This window comes from Rhinatrema bivittatum, chromosome 4, assembly GCF_901001135.1.
Source record: "Rhinatrema bivittatum chromosome 4, aRhiBiv1.1, whole genome shotgun sequence".
In the NCBI taxonomy this organism is placed as follows: Eukaryota; Metazoa; Chordata; class Amphibia; order Gymnophiona; family Rhinatrematidae; genus Rhinatrema; species Rhinatrema bivittatum.
This window is the reverse complement of record NC_042618.1, coordinates 431,128,868-431,146,934: the sequence shown is the minus strand read 5'-3', so window position 1 is coordinate 431,146,934 and position 18,067 is coordinate 431,128,868. Positions and strand designations below refer to the sequence as shown.

The following is an 18,067-nucleotide window of genomic DNA, read 5'->3' as shown; positions in this document are numbered from 1 at the left end:
CTACGGAAACACCGTGTACGGTAAGCAAACTTGCTTTTAGGTGGCCCCAGTCATGGCTGGATTTAAGGCCTATGACTGCTGGTTCTGGAAGGAGCTCTATGTCACTGCAATGCCCGGGTTAACTTTGGGACAGCTGGGGGCAGGGGCAGACCACCCCTTCTCACTGCTCTTTTGCTTTCTATACAACTACAGCTTGCCTTTATCACTTCTCTTGCGTCATATGTGACGCATTCATCATTCTCTCACTAACTCGGGGCAGCGGCCTAACTCACGTGCTGCGCCCCTATTGGTTGAGAGCGCTGTACTTCGCGAGACTCACGTTAGGGCGCGTCCTTTGAGGCGTAGTTTCAAATGGCGCGTTCCAAGCCTCGCTCCAGTGCTTGGGTACGACCGTAAGAGGGAAGATGGCTGGGTATAAGCGAGGCTTGGAACGCAACAGTCCTCACCCTCTCTGTAGTCAGCCCCCTGGTAACTCTCAAAGCCGGAAGTGCGGCATTTCCTGGCTGCGTAGCCGGGTGACAGGTGGAAGTGCCGGGCAGGGTGAACCCCCGGAGCAGCATGCGCCTGACGGGCCCGGGGCTGGAATCATGCAATGGCACTCACTAGTGCTGGGATTGGTGCTGCTGCGGCTCGGCCTGCACTGTGTGCTTTGGTTGGGTTTTGGCCTAGGTCCGAGCTCGAGCCTGGGCTTCTACCAGCGCTTCTCCTTCGGCGCGGCCTGGGGGGAGCGTCCAGAGGCTGGTCCCGGGAAAGGCGTTTGCCGCGAGTCGTATGGCCGTTACTTCCTGGGCCCCGGCGATGACTACGGCCGCAGATACAGCTCCTTCCCCGAGGCATTGCGGGAGCAGATGCGGGAGATGGCCCGCCGCATGTTTGCCTTTGGATACGATAATTATATGAGACACGCCTTCCCCGACGACGAGCTCAATCCTATCGACTGTCAGGGCCGGGGACCCGACACCGGCAACCCGTGAGTATTGTTGCGCTATCCCTTTACTTGCATACCCATTTTCTGACATCCATGCACACTTGACCTCTGCCCAGGTACGTTGCTGTACTGTACCCTCCTTCCCCACTCCCGTACCGAGATCTGTACAGGTATGCTGCCTAACTAGCCCTCCCACCCCCCACCTAGTATCGACTTCTGCTATGCAGATCTCCACTCTTCTCCCCCCCCCCCCCGTACCAGCATCTACACGGGTATCCTGCCGTACTGTGTCAAACCCCCCCCCCCCCATTACCCATGTCAACATAAGTACTGTGCCCCACTACACAGGTGGCCCCCATGCTTTTCCTCCTCCCATACTATACTGTGCCCCCCCCCCCCCCGCTTCACTACCAACATCTATGCTACTGTGCTTTTTCTTCTTCCATACCAACATCTACACAAGTATATTGCCAACTGTGCCCTCCCATACCAACATCTACACAGATGCACTGCCATGTTGACAACCCACATACCAAAATCTGCAAAGGTATATTGCCATGCTGCTCTACCATGCTGATAGCTGTACAAGAACACTGCTGTGTTTCCATACTATTCCATGTACTGACATTTCAAAGGGGCATGGGATAAATACGGAGCAGTAGTTACTACCCTTAAGAGAAACATGGGGGTAACCTGCACAGAGCAGCAGTGATTGCCTTGGGAAGCTTGCTGGGCAGACTAGATGGACCATTTTGGTCTTTTTCTGCCATCATTACTATGTAAAGTATATGCTCTCAAATGGTGCCTAATGGTTGGGGGTAACATGATCTATGGCTGAATTATGGATCAGTAATTTTGAATTATAAAAAGGACATGAAGGGACTGGTTTAACTTCATGAAGTTCCCCTGCAATACTAGAGAATTAATTTTGATACCATGTATGTGAGGTATTTGTGGTCTACCAGCAGCAGCTACGTTTCCGCTATTCGTTGAGGAGTTTGCATATTTGTAAAACCAAAGCAGGTGTCCCCTTTCTTACAACTGAGGTTATGGAATTCTGTGAGCGCTGCAGGTCACAGCTGTTCTGTGCAAACCCTGTGTCAGAGGACCCCCATCTTGGATTAAGATCAAGTAAGTTTATTATAACAGAAAATGTGTGTGAAATAGGAGAAAAATAAAAGAACAAAATTAGTGAATATACCACACTTTCAAAAGTAGTTCAGTCAATTTTGTTAAACATTTCCTCATGTTTTAGAGGTACATTTGCAGAAAAAATAAAACTAGATTCTGAAGTTAGAGTTTGTCTGACTTGAGCTGGTCAAGTTTCCTATTTAGTGTTACTGTAAACTTTCTAGCTCAGTAAAAATCCACTTATTTAGAAGGATGAGAACTGGATACTGTTAAACAGGAAAGAGATGTTGGAGTAATCATCTGGGTAAGCTCATAGTATGCTTGGTTGTGTAAGCAGAAGGCAGTAATATTTCCCTATATAGATCTCAGGTGAGACCCCCAGCTTGAGTTCTTAGTTCTGTTTTGGAGGCTGTATCTTAGTAAAGATGTTGAGAACATAAGAGTATAAAAATTCCATGCTAGGTCAGATCAAGGTCCCTTGAGCCCAGCATCGAGTCTCAGTAGCTAGTCTGGATCACAAGGATCAGGAAAACCCAGAAAGTAGATCTATTTGTTGTTACTCCCATAGATAGTAACAGCTTTCTCTAGTTCAGTGGTTTCTTTAGATAGAAGTATTGAGAGAGGATTGCAACAAGGGAGCAAGCCAAAGTGACATTCCCACGTAGCACAGCCAAAAAAGACACTCAGAACCTACATAGCAAACCTGGCATACTATAGTATTAACTCCCATGATTCAAACAGCAGCAACTAAAGGGCAGCATTGCAGATGTTACTATAGGTCCTAGAACACCAATACCCCATCCTATAGGAAAAGCAGAACATGTTAGACCAGTGGTTCTCAACCTTTTTCCCATCATGACACACCTGACAGACCACGCTCACATGTGTGACACTGCTCATTACAATTTACGACGGAAATAAAAAATAAAGGTCCAGTATTATTTTTATTGTTAACAATGACACAAGAAAAAGATACATATTCTGTCTGAACAGAAATTGCATAAACAGTAAACATCCCACACCAAAACAGCGCCAGTTTCCAGCACTTAACAGTAACCACCTTACCTAAGAAAAGGCAACACTGAAAATATTATACCAGGCCTTAAGACACTAATACATCTCCTATTAGGAAAATGGACCAAGTCAGGCTGCTATAGAGCTCTACACAGAAACTACACGCCAGCAGAAAACCTCACCTGAATCACATGTGCTGAATTACCCTCACCTAACAAAGAATACAGAGACCAAAACGCATAACTAGAAGCATGCAGACAAAAACTGAATTGGAAACCGCAACAAGCCAGAGTCTCTGTATGCAGTGCAACAAAGGAAAAAAAGAAACATCACCCATCCTTACAAAACAAATCAAGAAATATAAAATCAGTAGCAGTAAAACTATACTAACAAAAAGAACAGATTATTTCAAAACAGCGGATGAATGAAATATCCAATAATTAAAAACTCATATAAAAATTTCTAGATACCAATAAAATATTTCAAAATAGCAGACACAAAGACCTAGTAATGAAAAATAGGATACAAACCATTTTTTGCTCTGCATACCTGGGAATGTTTGATATCCAGGTGCCCTGAGATTTTTTTGAATCAGCAGGAGGAGGGATGATTTGCTTGCAACTTTCTCCTCTCTCACGCTCACATATACACTTGCTTTTTCTCTCTTACTTATATAGGTTCTTAATTACACATTTACACACATGCTGTCTATCTTTTCAGGCTTACACACACAGGCTTTCAATCACACACATACATGCTGTCTTTTTCTCTCTCGCATGCTTACAAACATACTCTCTCTCATTTACACACAGGCTCTCAATCACGTACTCACATGCTCCCTCACCTAAACCAGCTCTCAATCACACATACTCTAGTTCACATATGCTCTCTCTCACTCAAACACACATGCTTGCTTATTCGCTCACTCTCCCCTCTCCCTCGACCTAGCAGCAGCAGCCTCCTCCACTTCTAACCCTAAAGGCAGCAGCAACCTACTTCATTTTCAGCCCTCATGGAGAAAGGAGTCCCATTGGCTGCGGGGATTGAAGACGTTCTTTGTTTTTCTCCGAGCCACGTAGCTCATTCCTCAGGCTGCACCTCTCTTCTTTTCTTCGGACCAACGCTGCCTGCACTAGCATGGTCTCTTCTTCCCGCGCACGCACCCGCTGCTCACCTCTTCCGCTTCTGGGCTGCGCCGGGGCGGGAAAAAGAGCATTCTGGTGCCGCTGACTCCAGCTGTCCTGCAGCGTTCTGCCCGGGCTATCAGCATTGTAAGCCCGGGCGGAGGACCTATTTTGCTCGGGAGGGGTAGCAGCTGGGTCAGCGGGGGAACGGGAAGTGTGGCGACACACCTGCATGTTCTTGGCGACACACCGGTTAAGAACAACTGAGTTAGACTGCTAAAGAACCCTATACAGGGATCTGGTGGTAGCCAGGGCTAAGATTAAACTTGTCTATACCGTTCTGGAGCATGCACAGGAATGGTCCATAATACCTGGTTAGAAAACTGAGGTGATATGTTCCAAGTCATGTACTAGATCTGGTAAGGGATAACCTTCTGGTTAAGGTTAGCACATAGATCTTTTCAGTGGCAGGGCTCAGGCTTTGGCATGATCTTCCTTTGGAGATTATTTTGGAATAAACTGAGCTGCAGTTCAGGAAGAAAGTAAAATCATGGTTATTTTCAGAGGCCTCATTGGGAGATTGATTCTTAAAGGACCCATATAGAGTGGGGGAAGAGAGACAGGGAGGGAAAATCTGCTGGCATGAGTAGGAGAGAAGTATGCTGAGAGGGAGTGTCTACTGGCTCGGGGAAGAGGTATACTGGGAGGGAGATGAGGGGGGTATGCTGGTGTGTAGATGAGCGTGGCACATTTTTTGCTATTGTTAGGTTGATATGGGCTAAAGATGAATGACAGTTGTACCTGGTAAAAGCATGGTATAAGTGCTGAGGGATAGGAGGGCTGATAATTTTTTTTTTTTTGTATGTTTGTGGAATTTTGATATTTTATTTTGTACACCAGACTAGAAGCTGGTGGTTCTGGTTAATTTGTATGTTGAAATAAATGGTTGACGCGGTCAATTCTATGCCATGAAATAAATAAATCCCAAATCAATGCAAACACAAAAACAGGGAGGAGGTTTCTGCTGATATGAGACAGGAGTTTGGCGATTCCACTACTGTTAAGTTTATATATTTTCATCATGTTGGTTGACTTTTATGGCAAGTTTAGGTTGGCTGGTTGCTGTTGAGGGAGCAGAGTAGATGTACAGTCTGTATAGTCACAATTTGGATTTTATCTGGCATGTTTCATCCAAACAAGGTTGCAGTGTTCACTGTACTTCCAGAGCAAGCAAAAGGCAGTCACCTTTAGATGTGAGAGAGAGGCCAGTGTCTTCAGGTTTCCAAAGAGGAAAGAGGAGGAAGCACTGCAAATCACGTCTATCCCATCTGTCATCAGATATCACAGCATTTATGGTTATATTTAATCAGGTTATGGTGTGAGCACCTGTGAAATGTCTTTAAATTACGTTTTTGGAGTGTGACTGGTTTCTTTTAATGTTTTAATCATGCTTTCATTGCAGGTCAAATCTGAACATCAATGATGTCCTTGGAAACTATTCCTTAACTCTGATTGATGTATTAGATACGTTGGCGGTGAGTCTTCAGTTAGCACACTGGCCAAGTACAAACTAACTGGAAACAATTTGTTTTTGTTTGTGGTATGATCTGGCTGCATCTCAGGATCTGAAGAGCTTTTCTTTCATTTGAACTGATGTAATGAGATTTTGCTGGAAAGTGTAAGGAACCATATAATCTTACTGTGGGAGAAGCTGGTTTAGAGAACACAGAATGGGCTTGTCTGGCTTATTCATTAATGTATTCAAGGTGTACTGTGTAGCTAGTGCAGCTAAGAGTGTAAAGCAGGTGGGATGGTACATCCTGGTCTTCCTGGCTGCTGTTTTCAAGGGGATTTTTAAGAACGACTTGTCACTTTGCAGAGGAATATCAATAGATGCCATTCCATGTCATGTTATGGGGAAATCTTTGTATGGTACAAACCTAGCTCATTTTTTTGCAAGACTCTTTCCATAAGCTTCTTTGAAAGGAAGCATTTTGTGTTGGTTTACAAGGCCTTATGTTCTCCTTCTAGTTAGGGCTCCCTACTGGATATCTTTGAAGCTCCTGAAGTAGTTTTCCTGCCATGATGGAAGGCATCACTAGTGGCATCGCATGTTCCATGGACCAAAGAGACACCTACAGGCCACTGCAATATTGTGCACTGAGCCTAGCTCATAAGTTAATGAGCACTTGGAAGCGGGTCCATATAGCCCCTTATGCGATAAGAGGATTAGTGCATCCAAAACACTTGTCCAAAACCAGCGCCTAGCTAATAGCGCTCATCACATGTAAATTCTTGTTGATGAGGTTATTAGCTGTTGCCCATTATGTAAAAACAAATGTGCGCCAGACGTGCACCTTTTTACTCTAAAAAAAAAATTAATGCCTGCCCCAGAGTCTTGAGGAACCCTTAAAGTTAACAGAAAATCAGAAAATACTGCTTTTCTGTAGTTCCTCCGTTTTAATGGTGTGTGATATTAAGTTGAAGGACCCAAAAAAGGAGTAAAGGTAAAAGTCTTGCCAGTGGTCAGGTTAGGAAAACGGATGCTCGTAAAATTGAGCGGCCGTTTTCCTAACCCGCCCACAGCTTCTTCTCCTGGGCGCCCCGATGCCAGGGAGGTGCTAGGGACACACAGTTTCCCCTAGCGTCTCCTTTTTAATGCAGCGGCTCGTTTGCCTACTGCATTGCGCACCCGGGAGAGGTGGATGGGCGCGTGTTAGGAAAACGGGCGCCCAATGTGGTCCATATTGCATTGGCCTGCTAGTGTGTACTTTTGTGTGACGCTATGTAGAGAATGTTCTTTCTTACAGGGGTTTACCTCTCAGCTTCCTGTGCAAAAGGCCATCTGTCTTTCTATCGTGTGGTTGTAAGCAGAGTTTTTTTTTTTTCTTATTTGCTTTTTAAGGTTATGGGCAATTCTTCAGAGTTTCAGCGGGCAGTGAAGCTGGTGATTGATACAGTTTCATTTGATAAAGATTCAACAGTTCAAGTCTTTGAGGCCACAATCAGGTACATCTTTCCCCCAGAGCTTTGAAAAGAACTTGTCCGTGCCTCTTCTGGAAACTAGCCAGTTCACGTTTTATAGTTCCAAAAACCGTGGAAGGATTCCAGAATGCAGCTGTCCCGTGACAGGAAAAGGCACACTTAAAGAATAAGCCACTTAAATGTGGAAAAAGTCTGTATACGTGTTGTTGAAAGGTAGCTTGAGAGCTTAGGACAAGGCAGCTGTAATGTCAGCATGTTATAAAGCACCTCTCACCTAAGGGTAGACATGCAGGTTTCTGAGCCTCAGCTCAGTGTGTGTGTACTTAGCGGTGTTAATGGGCTATTCTTTTGAGCACTGGCCTGTCATTGTACAGTAGCCTCCCGCTGCCCCATCTCTTGGCTTCCTCTAATGTTGTTACAAATTGGATATTAGTTTCCAGCATTTTTGGGGCTTTTTGATGTTTTCTACTATTGTAAACTGCCTTGAGTGACACATTAATCTCAAGTGTAATGTAATTGCTTCTTAATACATACTACTTATTCTTCTAAACAGGATTTTGGGAAGTCTGCTGTCTGCTCATATAATCATTACAGATTCTAAGCAGCCCTTTGGGGATATGACCATTAAGAACTATGACGACGAGTTGCTGCACATGGCGCGGGATCTAGCCGTGAGGTTGCTGCCAGCTTTTGAAAACACCAAGACTGGAATGCCATATCCTCGGGTATGTATCCCAGCACTGATGGTCCTAGCTAGGACTGGGTACATATGGAGGATGGGGGGCATAATTTATGTACCCCTACCATATGTGGTGCTTCTCAGAACTCGCCCCAAGGCCACCTGCAGCCCCTTTGCCTATCCAAAATGGACTGTTCCTTTTCTTTAAATCCCTGCCCAGATCCCACTGGTACACATACAAAGTCAGTTTGACATCTGTCTTATGTTTAGTATTTCTTGATGAATCACATCTTATTACATTTGCAAAACAGAGCAATGTACAAAGTATTTCTTGATGAATCACATCTTATTACATTTGCAAAACAGAGCAATGTACAAATCAAAATTAGTAGAAAGCTAATGTAACCTTGTAATATATATATGGCACTGGTTTCTTGTAGTTTATTACTTCAGGGTTAACCAGACTATACAAGGTTAAGTCTGTAGAGACCTGCAGTTCAACTGATAGCATAGCACCAATAATAAAGTTACACATTGCATTAACATATAAGAGCATTAAACTTTACTGAATAATAAGTAGCAGACTTAATCATTCTGCTCACTCTGCAAACACATGCAAAGTGTAGTAGCTCAGACATGAAATACTGCTCAAAGATTTCAACTGGTGACAGTTCAGCAGCTACCTCCAATCTTTACACAGTCTTTGCATTTATTTCAAAGTCCCAGCTCGTTTTCCTACCGTGAAGCAGTTTGAATGCTGAAGGGTGGGAGATGAGGTCAGCACTTCTTTGAATCCTAACTGCTGAACCCTTGTTGCCAAGGGAACCCTCAGTCTCTGGCAATTCAAGCTACTAATACTTCACAGCATGGATCCTTAATTAAAACAAACAAATGTCTTTAGTTTTCAGGGCAGAGCAGAGAACTTCCTCCTTCTTGCTCTGGAAGCAGTGGTCTGTTTGCACCTGCCCCAACTGACTTCAACTGGGCTGTGTTTTCAGCCCTTAAAGCGACAGCACCCAATTGGCAGTTCTTCAGTGTCATTGTCTTTTTTTTTTTTTTTTTTTTACTAAAGTAGGTTACACTAACAAAGTAAAACTAGCTTAAAAACAAACTATCAATCACAAATTAAGACATAAATTAACAGAGAAAAGCAACCTGTCGTTCTGGTCGCATTAAGAGAACATCAGCCTTGCTTCCCAATGTGTCCCAGGATCCTCAAGAGTCAGCAGCTCTAGGCTAGCCCAATGCTCAGTGCAAAGCACTGCATGCAGTCCCCAAGTTAGGTCTTCTGCTCCCTGGGCTGGGGATGCTGCAGAGGGATTTCCAGTCAATCTCACAATGCTCGTACCTACTGGGTGGATTCAAGCCCATGATTATAGGTTTCCAGAAGGGGGGCCCTGGGCCCAGCACTGTCCCCGCAATGACTGGATTAAGTGAGCTGAGAGAGGACGTAAAATTCCCAGGCAGTTGCGAGTGAAGGCCCATAGCACCATAGTCTAGTAGAGGCTACGTCCGATTGAGCTGGAAGCCCAAAAGAGGAGAAGCAAATTGCTGAGCCAAAATAAAAGGGACAGCAGCTCTGACAGGATGGTGCTCCCTGCTAACCAGAGATGATAAATTATCAGTAAAATTTGCAGAGCCAATATCTTCGGAATCAATTTATAGAAACCCGAAAGAAAATGTTGATGATGGAGCAGTAAAAGTGATCTGTGCATGATGCAGGGTTTGTTTTGGAATGACAGTTTCCCAGGTCTTACCCAGGTCAGTCCAGATGCCTGGTTTTGTACTCCTGCCAGTAGATGGAGACACGGTTTTATTGAAACTGGTCTATAACTGTGCCACCTGCAGTCCCTCAGTATTTTTCTGTCTCCAGCAGATGGTATATGGTGCAAACCTGCAGTCTGGGGGGGGGGGGGGAGATTTCTAGAAGATCTGATTGTGGGATTCCTCCCGGGGAGTTGGCAGGTCCTGGTGGAGCTAATCTCCTTGGTCAAGGCGGGCAAGCCAGGGTTGGTGACCCTTTTTTGCTCTGTCCAAGAATCGGCAGGGCGGACATCTGGTGGGCCAGATCCCTCAGCCCACACGAGACAGCCTGGGGGTCCTGCTGGCAGCCCTCTTTTCAAGCATTGGATGGAGTAGGAAAGTACCTGGGGAATTTAAAAATTGAACATTTTTTTTCCCTTTATTCCTGGGCTTACTCCAGGGAGGCTTGGGTTTGGTTTTTTGGTTAAAGTTTTTGTTAAACAAATCACTTTTTTTTTTTTTTTTTTTTTAAAGCCAAGTCCCTTTATTGTTCTTGCTGCTTGCTGTTTCTCAGACTGGTGGCTGGGGTTCCCTCTTCAGAGGCAGGGCAGCTGGTAAGTCAGGCTGTGTTTTGGAAGCGCACTCTGGAAGTAGGGACTGCAGCAGCTACTCCACACAGTTGGTGCCATGCCTCGCACTTCTGTTCGCTGGGCCTGCGGGGATCTTTGTTCCAGGTGCACTTCAAGTGGGGAGGGCGTGTCTGCAGGACCCTCCCTCTGGGTTCGATCTGCTTCCTTTTCAGGGTGTCAGGCCAGGCCTTCCATCGGAGCTCCCTTGGATTGTGCGCCAATGGTGGCCATCTTTAATTTGGCTACGTGGCTCCCTCTAGCCCCCATGGGAGCCGATGTTTCTCCACCTCATTTGTCCCTGGTTGGGGCTGCTGAGGAGGATATGGGTGTATTGTGGAGGGGAGGATTTCCCTCTGAATGTTGGATTTGCAGAGGGGGATGTCTCCACCTGACTGTGACTCTGAAGACTCCCAGCCTTTTTCTTCAGATTTTGTGCTTCTGATGCATCAGGCCTTTTTCGCCAAGAAAGCATCAGGTGGGCGCAGCAGGTCACGGCTTCCTCCCGCAGGGGGGTCCTAGTTTGCTCCGCCCAAGCGTAAGCACATGGACTGGGTCCAGCACGTTTTAGGCCTACCGTCAGGGTCGACGGACCTGCAAGGAAATACTGACTTTCGAGGATCTACAAGGGTCCCCAGGAGACCCATCTAGAGTGGATCTGCTGCAGGATTCACTGGATCCAGTTGTGGACCCTGAGCGAGATCCCTATTGCTGAGAGGGGTGATCCCAAGTTGGTCTGCTTCTTTTGCAGAGAGGAGCTCTGGCTGCTGATTCCACAGATTCTTAAGGAACTTGGAATCAAGATGACTCAGGAGGAGTCTGATTTGGAGGGAGCAGATCCCATTCTGGACAGCCTATGTGGTCCGCTGAGGGCATTCCCTTTTCTTAAGTCAGTGAACAAGCTGGTGGTTTGGCAGTGGGATATTCCCGAATCTGGGCTCAGAATGGGCAGAGCTATGGCTAAACTCTATCCATTGCCGGCAGACACCTTTAGAGTTGTTGACTTTTCTCAAGGTGGATGCATCAGTGTCTGCGGTTACCAAGAAGATTACTGTTCCGGTAGCAGGCTCCCACCGGCTTGCGTGATGTGCAGGATTGCAAGCTGGAGCTTCATCTCAATAGAATTTCCAAGGTGTCTGCTCTAGCCATATGTGCAGCTGTGTGTAGTCTGGTACAGAGAGTGTGTCTACGTTGGGTCCAGCAATTTCAGGACTTGCAAGCTTCGAGGGGAGCTGTGGCGCTGCAGGTTGACCATCTGGAGGCGGTGTTGGCTTATTGGGCTGATGCCTTCTATGATATTGTTAGGACCTCTTACCAAATCATGTTGGTGGTATCTGCTAGAAGTTGTGGTTAGATAACTGGTCAGCAGATGTGTGCTCCAAGTCACAGCTGGAATCGCTTCCTTTTAAGGGGAAGCTTCTGTTTGGGGCCAATTTGGAGCAAATAATGAAACATCTAGGTGAGTCCAAGGTGCTCAAGTTACTGGAGGACGACCCTAAGGGCAGAAAATGTGTGCCTGCGCAGGCTAGGTTCCAGGACAATCGAGGTTTCACCAGTTCAAGAGTACAGGAGGTTCGCAGAGGCAAGCTCCTGCCAGGACATCCTCCTGGAATTGGTCCTTTCACGGGACCAGGAGGTCTTCCTGGGACAATCTAGGGGCCAGTGCAGGTGCCATTTCCTTGCAATGAAATGAGGCTGGCCCATTCTTCGGTTCCAGCAGTCGGAGGGTAGTTGGTGCTCTTTTTTGAGGAATGGGTCAAGATTACCACAGACCAGTGAGTCGTCAAGGTGATAAGATGGCTACGCTTTAGAATTTTCTCATCCTGACAGACAGGCCTTTCTCATGTCCCCTTGCAGTCCTCTTGCAAAGCGGGTAGTGGTTTGAGGAACAGTGGATTGCTTGAAGCAACTGGGAGCAATTTATTTTATTTAAAAACTTTTCTATACCGTCATTAAGTTAGGTACCATCATAACTGTTTACAATAAGGCACAAATATTAAAATTGGAACAGATTATGAATTCTATCACTATACATGTGCCAAGATTTTACGGTAATAAAAGTAGTTATAAAAGCTCATAATTGGATGTGTTATGTCCGTTTATTTTGAGCAGGAACAAAAGAGAATCTGTCATCTTATTCTAGAATATGTACCCGTGTTGATTTGGGTAGTGTGTTTAGGGTGTGCTGCCAATCGCTTTTCTTTTTCCCAGTGTTCTACTCTCCTTTCTCTTTGTATGCCTGTTTAAATAACCATGTTTTAAAATGTTTTCTGAAGGTTTTGATGTCTCTTTGTAAGCGGATCTCGACGGGCATGGAGTTCCATAGCATAGGACCTGCTAAGGATAGCGCGCTTTCCCTTACTTGGGTTAGTTTGGCTGTTTTTTGAGGGGATGGACAGTAAAGCTTTATTAGCTGATCTCAGGTTTCTGTTAGGGACGTGTACGTGGAGGGCGGTATTCAACCAATCGGCATTTTCATTATGTATTAGCTTATGTATTGTACAAAGGGTTTTATACTGTATTCTTTGCTCAATGGGTAGCCTCATTATTTTGAGTGGTCTAATTGTTGTGTATGGTAAACCAAGTAGGAGGGCATTACAGTAATCCGTGCTTGCGAAAATAAGAGCTTGTAACACTGAACGGAAGTTACTTGTTGTCAGAGGTTTTAGTCTTCTGAGGGTCATGAGTTTAGCGTATCCTTCCCTTACTTTTAATGATATGTGGTGTTTTAGGTTCAGTTCTGTGTCAATTATTACTCTGAGGTTTCTTACTTTCTCAGTTTAATTTTTTGGTTGTTTTTGAGTGTGATAGGGTTTTGGATGATTTCAATGTTTTTGCGTTCCAAGAGTAGGAATTCTGTTTTCTCTACGTTAATCACTAGTTCCATCTGGTTTAGTAATTGTTTGATGATATCCAGATACATATTAGCTATGTTCAGGGTCTTTTCGATTGTATCGTCAATGGGTAAGATTATTTGGATATCATCAGCGTAAATGCCAGTTCTGTTAGAAGAGCAGTGGATGGGGAGATATTCCATTTACTTCATGGTGCCTGAAAAGGATGGGTCCTTCTGCCCCATTTTAGATTTAAAGAGGGTGAATACAGCTCTCGGGTTCCCTGTTTTTGCATGGAGACCCTAAGGTTGGTCATTGCAGCAATGCGCAAAGGGGGAGTATTTAGCTTCTTTGGACCTGACAGAGGCTTATTTCCACACAGCCATCCAGCAAGAGCACCAGAGGTTCCTCTATTTCATGGTTCTCGGAACATCTGCAGTTTCAATCCCTTCCCTTCGGTCTGGCAATGGCGCTGCGTACTTTCACCAAGGTGATGGTAGTGGTGCTGGTGATGGTAGTGGCCTTAAGAGAAGGGGTGCTGGTGGATCTGTACCTGGACGACTGGCTTATACGAGTGAAGTTGGTAGTTCTTTGAAAACAGTCTGTGCAGAAAGTGCTGAAATGCTTGCATTCATTTTGCTGGGTGATGAAGAGTCATCTTGTCCCCTCTGTCTCCGGGTACCTGGGGGTTCTGGTTCGACACAAAGGAGGGAAGAGTGTATCTCACAGAAGAGAGGATTGTGAAGTTACAGGGTCAGGTTCATCACCTGTTAGAGCTCACAGTTTCCAGGGTGTGGGACTATTTGCAAGTCCTAGGCTCCATGGCATTAACTCTAGAGTTAGTTCCTTGGGCATTTGTGCATATACAGACGTCGCGTGTGGGAAGCCAGATAACATCAAGGGGCACCCTGCAGCGCTTCTCACCCCACAGTCATGGGAGGGGAAGTGAAGGAAACAGCTTGATCTTCACCTGGAACTGGAAAGAAGCAGCGATGTAAGTGCTGCGTTTGTTAGACCCGCTCCCCCATGACGTCACTAACATTGGACAGTTAAGACAGCCTCAACACCAGGCGTCGCGCGCCAAAGGCGCGTGACAAAGGGGCTCTCCCCTTTATGCACCCCTTCGTGCAAACCTTTGTGTATATGTAAACATTTATTTTTATGTTTCCTTTGTTAACTAAGCTGTTTCATTGTATTAGACTAAGGAATTTTTTCCTGCTTTTTCTGTTTCACTGTAAACCGGCATGATTTGCATTTAATGCAAGAATGTCGGTATATAAAAGTTAAAAATAAATAAATAAATATACAACCTCTTCAGAGGGCTCTCCTTTCCCACTGGAACCTTTGTTGGGAGTGTCATCTCCTTTTATCTCTCATGGGGAAAGCCAGGGACAGTCTTTGCTGGTGGCTGCTTCGTGACAATCTTCTTTGTGTAGGTTTGGAAGTTCCAAATTGGATGGTGGTCACTACCAATGCCAGTCTGTCAGGTTGGGGAGCAGTGTATCAGAATCAGGTGGTGCAGGGCCAATGGTGGAGGAAAGAAGCTTCCTGGTCTATCAGTTGGTTAGAGACTAGAGTGGTGCAGTTCGCTTTACTTGGCTTTCTGCCTTGATTGTGTAGTTGTCCAGTGAGAATTCTGTTGGACAGCACAACCACAGTGGTCTATATCAACTGCCGGGGGAACAGGGAGTCGAGCAGTGGCCCAGGAGGTGCAGGAGTTGATCCTCTGGGCGAAGCAGCACTTGGAACAGATAGCAGCGTTGCACATTGCCGATGTGGACAAATTGCAGGCGGACGTCCTGAGTCAGAAGGCGTTGGATCCTGGAGAATAGGAACTGTCAGAGGTAGCCGTGTGTCTCATTTGTAGGAGATGGGACTTGAGTTCTATGGACCTGATGGTGACCAAGGAAAACACAAAGGCTTCATGATTCTTCAGTCTAAGACGTCAGCACGGAGCGGAAGGCATTGACACTCTGGTGCTTCCATGGCTTCGCGATGTGCTTCTGTATGTCTTTCCTCATGGCTGCTGGTAGGCAAGGTGATGAGGATAGAGAGACATCCGGGAGACATAGATCTGGTGGCTCCAGAGTGGCCTCGCTTCCCTTGGTTTGTGCATCTTGTCAGTCTGGCCATAGATGGGCCTCTGAGGTCAGCCACCTGGAAAATTTTCTCCACCAGGGCCCTATATTTTTAGATCAGGCAGCTTGCTTTTGTCTCATGGCTTGGCTTTTGAGAGGCAAAGACTGAGATGCAAAGGTTATCCAGAACAAATTACCTTCACCTTGCTCCAGGCCAGGCATACTTCCACGTCTTTTTCTCTTATGTGCATGTTTGGAAAGTTTTTGAGTCTTGGTGTGTGGCTAGGGGGTTGTAGGCACTGCAAGCTTCTGTCGCATATTTTGAATTTTCTTCAAGAAGAATTGGTCAAAGGTCTAGCCAACAACTCTCTGAGGGTCCAGGTAGTGGCTCTAGACTGCCTCTGTGGTAAGGTTGAGGGGTATTCCCTGCCTGCTTGCTCTGATGTGTGTGTTCTTAGGGGAGCGAAAAATTTGTGTATTCCTGTGAGGAAGTCTTGCCTGTCTTGGAGTCTTAATTTGGTGTTTACAGCTTTATGTGCAGCTCTGTTTGAGCCCCTGAGGAGGGCTACTCTAAAGGATTTGACTCTTAAGGTGATTTTTCTAGTTACTATTTGTTCAGTATGATGGATTTTTGAGATTGCGTATGGTACCTTATTTACTCTTGAAGGTGGTGTCTGAGTTCCATGTTAACTAATCTGTGGCGCTTCCAGCTTTTTTTAGATTTGGATTCCTCTGCTCCGCATGTGAGGGAGTTTTATTTATTTATTTATTTATTTATTTATTTTTATTTGTTGGCTTTTATATACCATTGTTTGGAGCAAGCCTTCACAACGGTTTACAGACGAAACAACTTATTACATAAAACAGCAAAAATTGAATACATTATAACAAATAACTTAGGTGGGGGGGGGGAAGGAGGAACTTTTCATAACTGTTAACTGGTATTATAACTGATTACATAAAAACAGAACAGGGAACATTGTAACAAGAAATCTTGGGGAGATATGTTGTAGAGCGATATTGGTTGATACATATGATTGATATCGAACTATAAAGGGGAATAACAAAGGAGTGAATATTATTCTGAGGGTTGTGGTGGGAAAGAGAAGAGTTGGGAGGATGTGGAAACGAGGTTAATTGGAGTTGGTACTTTACAAGTAGCTTAATTCTTATAATTATTGCTTTAGATCAAGGCTAATCATGAGGGAACATCCATGTTGGGATTGGGAGGAGGAGGATCTGTATTGGTGGAAAAGTATTTATCCTGTACAGTCTTTATATGTTTGTTTGACGAGCCAGGTTTTTAGGAGTTTTCTGAATAGTTTTGTTGCCTTGTTTTCGTAAGCTTTCTGGTAGGGTATTCATAGGCATGGTCCCGCAAGAGAAATCGCTCTGTCCCAAACTGATGTAAGTCTGGTGGAGGTGATTGTGGGTATTGATAGTAATGCTTTATTGGTTGCTCTTGTGTTGCGTTGTGGGGTGTATATTTGGATTGCAGTGTTCAGCCAATCAATTTTTTTTCCATAAATTGGTTTGTGTAATATGGATAGAACTTTGAAATTGATCCTTTTTTCAATGGGTAACCAGTGTATGGCTTTTAGTACAGGTGTGATGTGTTCTGATTTTCTATGGCCAGTTAGAATTCTTGCAGCTGCATTCTGCAGAATTTGGAGTGGTTGTATGGTTGATTTGGGTAGGCCCAATAGAAGAGAAATCCTTTTCCCCTTCACTGACTCCCTCCAAACTGCTCTTCAAAAGTGGGAATCCTGCCTGACCGTTATCAACCAGCTACTCACTGACATGCACCTTGCCATTAACCCACAAAAAACTGAACCCCTCATCATCTCTAACAAACATTCCTCTCCCTCCATTCCCATTGCGTACTCCTCCACGCTCTTCCCCTCCCACACCCGTAGCCTTGGTGTCCTCATTGGCAACCAGCTCTCTCTCAAACCCTTCATTAAATCTATCCTTACTGACTGCTATTTCAAACTACAAACCATCAAAAAACTCCGGCCCCTCTTATTCTTCACTGACTTTCACACAGTACTCTAGTCTATTATCTTTTCCAAAATAGACTACTGTAATGCACTCTTCCTTGGTCTCCCTGCTACTCATACTAAGCCTTTGCAACTCCTACAGAACGCCTCAGCACATATCCTCACTAACTCCAGAAAACGTGACCACATCACTCCTACCCTCATCGAACTCCACTGGCTACCAATAGTCTCGTATCCTTTTCAAAGTTCTTTCCCTCATTCAAAAAGCATCATCAGTGAAAATACTGACTGGATCAACCCCCCACTGCTTACCCGCACATCCACTAGACCTACTCGTACTGCCCTCCAAGGGACACTCCGTACCCCCTCTATCAAATCCACGAAACTTATTTCCACAATGAACAGAGCCTTTTCCCTGGCCGGCCCCACCCTGTGGAACTCTATGCCCCCAGACTTGCGCACTGAAACATCTACACCCAAATTAAAAAAAAAGCTAAAAACCTGGCTATTCTTACAGGCCTACCCTTCCCTCAACAACCATCTTCCTGATGACCCCCTAAACTATGTATAATGCATTCCCTGTATCACCCTTTACAATGTGCTCCTGCTGACTTTTTCTCTCAATAACCTTCTCCCCGATGACCTCCTGAATTGTTTACAGTGCTTTCCATGTATTACCTTTACAATGTGCTCTTGTTAATTTTTCCCTCATCCGTTCCCGGTTGAGGAACAGTCGTTCCCTGTAAATAGTTACCCAGTTTCCTTTTGTTGATATTTATCTCTTGTATGCAGAGTTTACTGTTCTATGTAATGGCAGTGCCAAAAGTTCTATATAATGACACTGTCAAAAAGTTTTAAGTTATCTGTAAACCGATGCGATGTGCAAACGGTTGTCTGTATATAAAAACCTATAAATAAATAAGAG

The 18,067-nt window shown here is 45.0% G+C and overlaps 1 protein-coding gene across 2 annotated transcripts in view; it reads left to right on the top strand.

Moving 5' to 3' along the window:
• The first annotated feature begins 404 nt into the window (after positions 1-404).
• The window catches only part of EDEM1 (ER degradation enhancing alpha-mannosidase like protein 1), a 43,800-nt gene continuing 26,137 nt past the window's right edge, over positions 405-18,067 (top strand). For both annotated transcript variants that reach the window (XM_029601458.1, XM_029601457.1), the window contains exons 1-4: positions 405-970; positions 5,660-5,732; positions 7,103-7,206; positions 7,736-7,907. In XM_029601458.1, coding sequence (XP_029457318.1) covers positions 405-970; positions 5,660-5,732; positions 7,103-7,206; positions 7,736-7,907 — 915 coding nt within the window. The remainder of the gene's footprint in view (positions 971-5,659; positions 5,733-7,102; positions 7,207-7,735; positions 7,908-18,067) is intronic.